Source organism: Talpa europaea (genome assembly GCF_964194135.1).
Source record: "Talpa europaea genome assembly, chromosome: X".
Classification (NCBI taxonomy): Eukaryota; Metazoa; Chordata; class Mammalia; order Eulipotyphla; family Talpidae; genus Talpa; species Talpa europaea.
Genome location: NC_140081.1, coordinates 19531855 through 19541765, shown reverse-complemented (window position 1 = coordinate 19541765; position 9911 = coordinate 19531855). Strand labels below are relative to the sequence as shown.

The 9911-nt window shown below is 36.4% G+C and overlaps 1 protein-coding gene across 1 annotated transcript in view; it reads left to right on the top strand.

The window, feature by feature from the left end:
- Window positions 1–9911, top strand: part of DMD (dystrophin) — a gene marked incomplete at both ends in the record, with an annotated part of 1915324 nt that overhangs the window by 572111 nt on the left and 1333302 nt on the right. Inside the window, 2 exon segments of the mRNA XM_084258879.1 lie at window positions 860–921; window positions 2649–2824. Of these exon segments, the coding sequence (XP_084115005.1) occupies window positions 860–921; window positions 2649–2824 (238 nt within the window).

Here is a 9911-nt window from a genome sequence, read left to right as displayed (position 1 = left end):
TTATAGTAGGTTTTGAAAGAAATTATTAATTTGTTATATGTAATGAATTATATTCTTTGTTTATAGAGTCAATGTGCAGCTGTGTTTTTTTTTTAATTACTTCAAACCCCACAAAGAAAAGGAAGTAGTATTTTCAATGACCGTACAGTCATTATTATATTATAGAACAATTACAATTCCATGTCTTACTATAATTTTATAATATATAATTTTTCTTTCTTATAAGAAGTGCTTTTCCTAAATGCAGCTTCTTAGTACATCATATCGCCATTCCTCCAAGGGCACATCTGCCCAATTTCATAGCAGGCATCAATGAGAAAATATTGTAACATTTACAGAAATTAATTTCACAGCCAAATACTCACTAGCACAAATGTTCCATACCATTAGATATAACCACAAAGAATAACTTTGTGTTTTCAAAATCTCTGCATCCTGGTGCCTGCACATATAAAATTAGAACATACATCTGAACAATATTCTTTTCAAGTCATCATTGGGTACAAACAGTTTTGCACATGATTAATATATTGCTATGAAAAAATTAAATGTTCTTGGATTCCTACTTAAAATCCATTTTCTTTTTTAGTAAAGGTACATTTAATTAGATTGTATAATGGTGATTTTCAGTGAGTGCAATTAGTTTTGAGATTATATTTTAATCATTTGTAAAAAATACATTACATTCTGCCTTCATTTTGGCATAACTTGATGGACTATGTGTTTAGTGTTTGAGGTCCAACGAATGATTTTGAATAATGAATCTATGGAGATCTTAGAGAAGAAAAAAACCTCTGCATGCAGAGCACAGATGCATGTAGCTCAGTATCTCTTAATGTCCACTTATTTTACTATCTAGGCTACCAAAATCTAAGTTCACAAGACCTTATGACGTATCTAAGGGTGTTGCTTGCACAAATGGTAGCACTTATGAAATGTGTTTGTCTTAAAGCAGATTTTATACAAGACATTGTGTCAAAGGATTTTATTTTATTTATTTTAAGAATTTATTTATTTTTACGTTGAAGATCTGGGGTGTAGGCCAGAGGTGCAGGGTGTGAAATGATTCACCAGAGACAGAGTGGGGAGCAGAGCAGGCGGAGCAACTGAAATACACTGCTGAAGGGACCAGTGGGTGAAAAAGGAGAGGTCTGCTGCACCCGTGACAAAGGATTTTATTACTTCACTGTCTTTGCTTATTTGGCTTCCATGATTTTCTCCCATTCAGAATGTCAGTCTCCAAGTGTGAGGCAGGAAAGTGACCCCAAACCCTCTCTGTATATCTTAGTCTGTTCCAGAAAATCAGTGAAACGATGTTTGGCCCAACTAGATGACTGGCTCAGTGGATACATAGTACCTAAAAGTGAAGCCAATGCAGAACTGTTTTGGTCTCCTTGGGAATAGATATCCAAATAACCTGGATGACTAGAAGAGTAATGGTTAAAATCCCAATAGGTAGTTTTGATACAGCACTACGGGATTGAGAATTGGTGGTTAAGGAAAGATGGTAGGTGTCTCACATTTGACAGCATTTCTAATAATGTCCGTGTACTGAGGTGGTGGCCTCTCGTGACGTGGGTCACAAACCATATTATTCTAAACAGTAATTTGATAAAAACAATTTTAAACAAGTCTGAACAGAAAATTAACGTGATTCTAAATCTAGAAGATTCTTTAATATTAACTTTGGAAATGGAAATATTTTGCATATTTGCTAATTTAAATCAAACAAGAGTTGTGCATTCTTTAGCATTTGAACAACATGTTTTTATGGGACTAATTGGTGCTTAATGTTAACCTTTTATTGTAAAATACATTTCATTTATTTGATTTTATTTGATTAAAAGTTCACTATGATTCGGGCCTCCCCCATGGTGCAGCGGTTTAGCGCTGGGTTGCGAAGCTGTCCGCAGCCTCTGTAAGCGCCTGTTTGATCCCTGGCTGCAGAGGAGGGTCCCACATGGCACGCAGACCTCTCCTGCCACTCAGTGCTCCCCTCAGCTGTGTACTTCATCAGTCTGCGTGTTCTGTTCCCTGCTCTGGCCCTCGTGAATTCTCTCACCCTCCTGCACCTCTGACTGTACCCAGTGCTTGTATAAATAAATAAATAAATCTTAAAAAAAAACAAGATTTAATGCTTAAAAAAAAAGTTCACTATGATTCATTTGACATGATATTTTTTAAACATGTGTAGACTATATAATCACTATAGATGATCACCAAAGATGTATTCCACAAGGTATTTAGTCAACATTTACAATGTGGCAGACGATGGGATTGGTTGTAGGATGTCTTCATAATACTTATATTGATGTTCTGAACACTTTAAACAGCATGTCTAATTAAATATCAGAATGGCACCCTAAGAGTTTCTCCTTTGTCCCCTTTATTTCTTTAGCTTGACCAATAAATTGAAGAGGCACAAGTTTACTTCTGCTTTTGAGATTACCTTCCATTGCCATTTCAGTCAACATAACTTAAGTCAGACAAAACAATTTGATTTGGGTTCAATATGGTGCTATTTTGATCTGAAGGTCAATTTACCAACAAGCAGGAACAGTTTCTCATTATTTTCCTTTGCCACTTCAAGCAGTCTTTGCTGAAGTCTTTCAAGCAATGTGTGACCTCTGTTTCAATGCTTCTCACAGATTTCACAGGCTGTCACCACCACTCAGCCATCACTAACACAGACAACTCTAATGGAAACAGTAACTATGGTGACCACGAGGGAACAAATCCTGGTAAAGCACGCCCAAGAGGAACTTCCTCCACCACCTCCACAGAAGAAGAGACAAATTATTGTGGATTCTGAAATTAGGAAAAGGTGAGAGAATCTGACTTAATGGCTCTGTCCTTAAGTGGAGAGTGATTAATTGTTGAATAGGAAAATTCATTTGCAGCTGTTTTGATGGTAGTGTTTTTACTTGAGCAATATTCCCAGAAGCCTTGAGAGCCTGTAATGTCAGTTAAGGTAGTGGGGAAATTATGAGGTGAGATTTAAAAATTGCCAGGGTATCACTATCTCAACAAAAACTGAATACTTAGTAGATACACTGTTCAGAATTAAAAGAAGAGTCACAGGGGATGAACTGCTAAGGACACATATTAATCTCAGAATTATTCTTTTTTCTTTTTCTTTTTAACATGTAAAGAGCCTGCTTGTTCAGTACCTACTTTTACATTAAATGTCTTTTTTTTTCCAGTAATGGAAAGTACATTTTCATGAAGAAGTACACCTATAATAATAGATGAGATCCATTCTGCTAGTTTACGAGAACATAATGTCTCAATCTGCGCATCCTAAATCAGGAGTAATTACTGAACAGATTTCCTGTTCTTTGATATTTATAAAGTCTTATCTTGAAGGTGTTAGAATTTTTAACTGATCTTTTTGTGGCTTTCTCAACCAGACATTGTAGATAGTTAGGTATTATGTAAATCTGTGGGTATATTAAAAGGATGAGAATAAAATTTCATAAATTCAAAGCTAACATGAAAATCATAAAGTGCCACAATTTCCTTTTCATTCCAGTTATTATAATTCTAAGATTAAGAAAGAACATTGAAATCTGCCTTATGTTTCTAAGCAGCATATGTTTTAGAACGTCTGGAACACTTGACATTAGAATTTTCGTATACAAGGAAAAGAAGTATGAGAAGAACACATACCTAAAAATAGCATGTCAGATGTTCTAGACAAAGTAAAAGCACCTAGAGAAGTTTTTCATGTGTTTTGTTTGAGACTTTCAATGCTTCTCTATTAATCCATGACATATAACCTACTTCCCTAATTTCACAGTAAATTAACGGTACTTTCTCTCTTGTATTGGCTTGGCTGAGTGATTCCTCTAGCCCAAGGGTCAGCAAACTAATGCCTACAGGCTGAGTCCAGCCTGATGGCAGTTTTTGTATGGCTCATGCATTTTTAAATGGCTGAAAACGATCAAAAGAAGACTATTTCATGGCATGTAAAAATTATAAGAAATTCAAACATTGGTGTCCATAAATAAAAAGTTATCAAATCATAACCACGCTCACTCACCAATGTGTCATCTATAACTGCTTTTACAACATAAAGACAGGGTTGAGTAGTTTTAAAGAGTAAGAGATTATATGGCCCTCAAAATGTAAAATATTTACTCTCTGGCTCTTCTCAGAAAAAGTTTGCCGACCCTTGCTCTAGTCAAATTGTTTTCAAATTCTTTGAATATTAGCATTTTGTTTGGGTCAACCCCTTTCAAGGACTCCACTCATTGTTGGAGAAAAAGCATAATGGCAAAAGAATATCAGTAAAACTTATTAATCAATTATTTTTTTAATTTACCTTCCTAACTTAGATATTAATTTAATTCATGTTAAATATATGTCTACAGACAATGCTTTGTAGGATCCTGAATTTATTAATACTTTGCGACAACTCAAACGTTCTCCGCTAGTTTTTTAAACGGAATAATAGGGAAACTTAGCTGCCTTGCTTTCCTACTGCGGAATTAACAGAGCAGTTGGTCATGTCCATCTCACTCTTCTAAAGTTTATTCTCAGCTGTTCAAAGCATGTATTTGTTTAGCAAAAACGTGTTCTGATGACTTTTTGTTTCATAAATTTTGTTTCTATCTGATGCTGTCAGCAGTTTTTCTAAGTGTCTAGAATGGGATGTCCAACTGGGAGCATAAAGAATATACTACTTAAGGGCCTCCCCGGTGGCGCAGTGGTTGAGCGCTGGGTAGCGAAGCTGCCCACGGCCTCTGCGGCGCCGGTTCAATCCCTGGCTGCTCTCCGGCCACCGGAGGAGGGTCCCACATGGCACGCAGACCTCTTCTGCCGCCCGCTGCTCCCCTCAGCAGTGTACTTCGGTCCTTCTGCCTGCTCTGTACCCTGCTCTGTCTCTGGTCAATTCTCTCACCCTCCCACGCTTCTGACTGTGCCCAGTGCTTGTATAAACAAACCATCAAAGAAACAAATAAATAAATAAATAAAACATGCCTCCATAAAAAATAAAAATAAATAATAAATTCTATTAAAAAAAGAATATACTACTTAAATAAAAGCTAACACATACAGAGGATTTTAGTAAATGGTCAGATCTATAATAAAGGTTTTATCTGCTTATGTCATTTATTCTTCCCAGTAACCCAACACAGTATATGTGGCTAAATCATACACAGAGCTACAGAGTTCCCAGTCAGGACTGCAACCTAGCCTGTGTAGTGAAATGTTTCTTTAGTAGATATATAACAAAGGTGATCTTATGTCTTGGTTTAGCTGAATCCTTCCCAGATTATCCCTTCTATATAATAATGCATAAGTATTACTAATATAGGGCCTACCCGGTGGCACAGCGGTTGAGCGCTGGGTTGCGATGCTGCCCGCAGCCTCTGCAGCGCTGGTTCGATCCCCAGCCGATGGGCGAGGGTCCCACATGGCGTGCAGACCTCTCCTGCCACCCACTGTTCCCCTCAGCAGTGTATTTCTTCGGTCTGCCTGTTCTGTTCCCTGCTCTGGCTCTGGTGAATCCTCTCACCCTCCCGCGCTTCCGACTGTGCCCAGTGCTTGTATAAATAAATAATTTTTTTAAAAAAAGTATTACTAATATAAATATTAGTTCTGTAGCACCAACTTTCACTCCAAATGTGCCCATGTTTGGATAGTACGATAACATGCACACTCTGTATCAGACTCTAGATTGATAAATTTAGACTGAACAAATAAAACAAATAAGCAAACATTTAGGAGCAGTTAAATTCAGTAAGTGAAATTGTCCACAGAATGGAATCAGGTTAAAATATTGTAATGGTTCAAGAGGCATCATGTAAATGTGACCAGAGCTTCATGGTGGCAAGTTTGAGGGTCCCTCTGTTATCCCATGAGAGAAACACTAGCATTTAACTGTCAAGATTGTAATCTTGACAATCTAATGAATGTTCTTCTTTTAAAAATGATGGCCTTTTCCAGCTTCTGTGACATACAAATGGTTCTCTAGTTACTACTCTACCTGGTTTTCCTCCTGCCAGTTTTAGGGCAGTACCTTATAAATCCATCTGTTTGCCCTTCTGACCTCTTTTTTTCTAAATTGTCTCCTTTCATTGATTCAGCACTCTCTCTAAGTGAATGATTCCAAAATCTTACAGCATCATGTCTTACTTCCACCCTTAAATTCACTTTTATGTCTTTAAAGCTCTGATCGGGTCATTCTACTTGAACATCTTGCAAGTACTTAAATTTTTAATTTCATCTGCCGCAAACATTTCTTGGCTCCAATTAACTACACCTACTTACTCATAGACTGTACAAATATTTTAGTTATTATATTTAATTGCTTAGATGTTGAAAGAAGAAGCAAATACTGGAAAAGGCATGGACTTTGGAATCAGAATTACTCATGTTTGAAACTTGCCTGTTTTAATTACTAGCTTATCGTCCCGGGAACATTACCTAGTATCTCTGTCTCAGATTCAATGTCCTTACTTTATAACACCGAGTGTGAGGATTAAGAAAGAAACCTTTAATACAGTGCCTGTGAGGTAGTAAAATTCAGTATATGCAATAGCTGTGATTCCTGGTGTTTGAGAATGGTGTTTATCTTGGAGGTAGAGGTAGTTTTATGGAGGTGAGAGAGGTGATGGAAGCATTAGAGATGGTACAGGTGGTGAGGGAGGCAGTGGTGGTAGAGATGTGTGTGGTGATTGAGGTGGCAATGTGGTGTTTGTGGTGATGGAGATGGTAGTCATGTACTGTTGGTGAAAAAAAATCTAATACTAGGCATCTCAAATTTAATGAATTTAACAAAAAATTACCTTCTCATCTTCATTTTCCATACAGAATTTATCACCCAACTTCACCAATCCTGTCAGTAATCTCTACCTCTTACCTTGGACCTCACTTGTTTTTATTTCACTTCATTTCGGTCATTTCCAATTATTCTAATGAACTGTCTACCCTACCCTAAGATATACACCACCCTCCCCATTTTAGGTCATGCCCATTTCTGATTCGTTTGCCTCAAATTACTATTTCTGAAATGTTTTCATGCTGATTTTCCACATCTGAGATTTTTGTAACTCCTATTGCCTCAAAAATAAAGCATGAGGCCCTTCTTATGGTAGCCGTCATTATTCTTCCATTGATTTTTATGTCTGACTTCCCCCAGTTCTTTCCAAATATGCTAATAAATTGCATTATTCTTTGTGCCAATGCCTAATGTCACCCATATGATTTTTTTCTCACAGCAGTGCCATTCTGTTTTATGCTTTTTTTAAAATTGTATTTATGCATACAAGAGCTGGGGTGTTGGCCAGAGATATGGGGGATGAGAGGATTCACCAGAGACAGAGTGGGGAACAGAACAGGAAGATCTACTGAGATACACTGCTGAGGGGAGCAGCAGGTGAGACAGGCGAGGTCTGCTGTGCCATGTGGGTAGCTCCCTGGCCGGGGATCAAACTTGTGCCATAGTAGCTGCTGATAGCTTCATAGTGCTGAGACTTAACCCTTTGTGCCACCAGGGAGGCCCTTTATAATTTTTATTTCCCTTATATTCCCTGAATAGAACCATGCATATAATTTAATCAACAAATATTTGTTAAAAGAGTAATACAGTTCATCTAATTGTACCAGTTGAAATTTTATATTCCAACAGCATTTAAGAAATCTACCTAGCTAGCTCCTCATGGAATTTTTCTTGATAACAAATAAATGTGCATTCTATGAATCTTTAATAATTCTAATTTTACCTATCATGATATCATTATTTATTCAAAACTATTAAGGGATTTAACATTTTAACGTTCGGTTTTGTACCACACTATAGTTTCTTAATTATCTAAGTTACATTTAATTGATTCCTTAATAATTGCACATTTTCTACATTATATTTATTGTATAAATCATCTGCTTTGCATTAAGATATCTCAAAAGTGTTCTATTATCTTGGGTCACAAGGTAATTATTCCTACCAGTAAATTATCCCTGCTGTTCAGTGATATTATTTTTACATACAGGTAATTAGCAGAGAATGGAACTCAGACTAGGTTAAAACTAGATTGATTATCTAGTAAATTGGAGTCTATCATGGAGCTCAGTTACTAATCATGTAATAGTTATTTAAGGGATTTCTCACGAAACCTTTTGTTTACATTTTGGCATCAACTGAATGAAACCAGTGGCAGATTGGATCATTTATAAGTAAATGCTATTTTAATAAAGATAATTTTCTCAAGTATAATGTTAATAAATTAGTGTCTTTGACCTCAAGACATTTATAGGGGCATTTAGAAATATCCAAATTCTCCAAGCCTGTTTTTGCTTCTCCTGGGTAAGCAGACAGTCTTACTTTACTTTCTCTGCTCATGACCTTCATGTGTTTTGACTGGCATTATTATTTTATTGTTTTTTTCAGATTAATCTTTGTTTTCTTTCTTTTTATGTTTATTGCCTGAATAACATTATGTCACACCCTTGGCAAAAAATTAGATAAATGTGAGATAAGACCCCTCTTGCTCCAATTTTATCAGATTAATGTCTAAACTATTTCTGTTTAAGACATTAATTTTAAATTTTATTCCCAAATTATAATCTGCAAATTGTAAAGTAGAGCTTTGAACTTACTTGAAGAATCAAATCTGATTAATGCATGTAAAAGCTGATTTTAATTTTTTTATATATTTTAATTTGATCCTGAAATACTTGGGATGTTGGTTTCAGTAAGAACATTTTTGCCTCTTGGCACAGGCCAGAAAAAATTAGCATTACTTCTTTTATCTAAGGAGACTAGACTCTAGAATTGTCCCTGGCTGCAGGTTAATTGAGGTTCAGAAGGTTAAATAACTTGCTTTTACTTGCAAAATAAGGACTAGTGCTGAGTCACCTAATTTCTATTCCAGTGTTACAGTTGTAATGCCCTACTTTCTATGTATTGACGTCAAATGACCTTGATCATAAACTTAGAATTCAATTTAGAAACTATTTTTTGTGAAGACCCAACATTACATAGCATCTTTAGATATTCCAAAAAAAGATAACCATCCATTTAATATTCTTAAAATTATTTTGTCATAGAAATCAAAAATAAGTCATTACATTTGGAAGAATGTAGAAATGTGAATTCTATAGTCATGTTAAGGGATTAGAGCAATGATATGTAAAATGGCATGAGATAGCAGTATAACATGGTAGCTTATTGGGATTGCACATTTGGGGGCTCCTCTCAAACTCACTGTATCAGAAACACTGCTGGTGAACCCGGGAGTCTTGCAATCTCTCCAGTTTCTTTTTTATTTTTGATAAGCCTTAATGTTTGAGAACATTTGCACAAGAACAGTGGTGCTCAGCATGTCTCAGACCTCAGGACTTTAGCATGTCTGAGAATCATCTGGATTCATAGAGAGACAGATTACTGGTTATAACTAGTCCCCAACAGAGTTCCTGATTTAGTAGAAATAGGGTGGTGCCTGAAAATCTCAACATCTAACAAGTTCCCAGATGCTGCTGCTGCTGCTGGCTGAGGCCCACACTTTGGAAATCAATGCAACAGACACATTTCAGTTACAACCCTATTCTTGCTTCTCTTTCCTCAAACCAACCTTTTTGATAGGGGCCATGTACTCCAGGCGATGCTGAAGTATATAGATGCTACTCTTCTCTCTTGTGACACCTGTCTTGCTGTATGTTTAAATGACCTATTTGTATGCCTTTTTCACTCACTAGACTCCAAGCTTCCCTGGGCCAGGGTCCATATCTTACACCTGACCTGGTATGAAGTCTTCCATATGGTAGATGTCCAGTACATATTTTGAACTGAAATACACTATAATGGGAACTATGGCACATAACTCTGAGCATAAATGCAACACTTGTATGCAAATGTATTCTTCCAGAATGCAAGGCATAAAGAGATGCCAACAGTTAGGTAGACA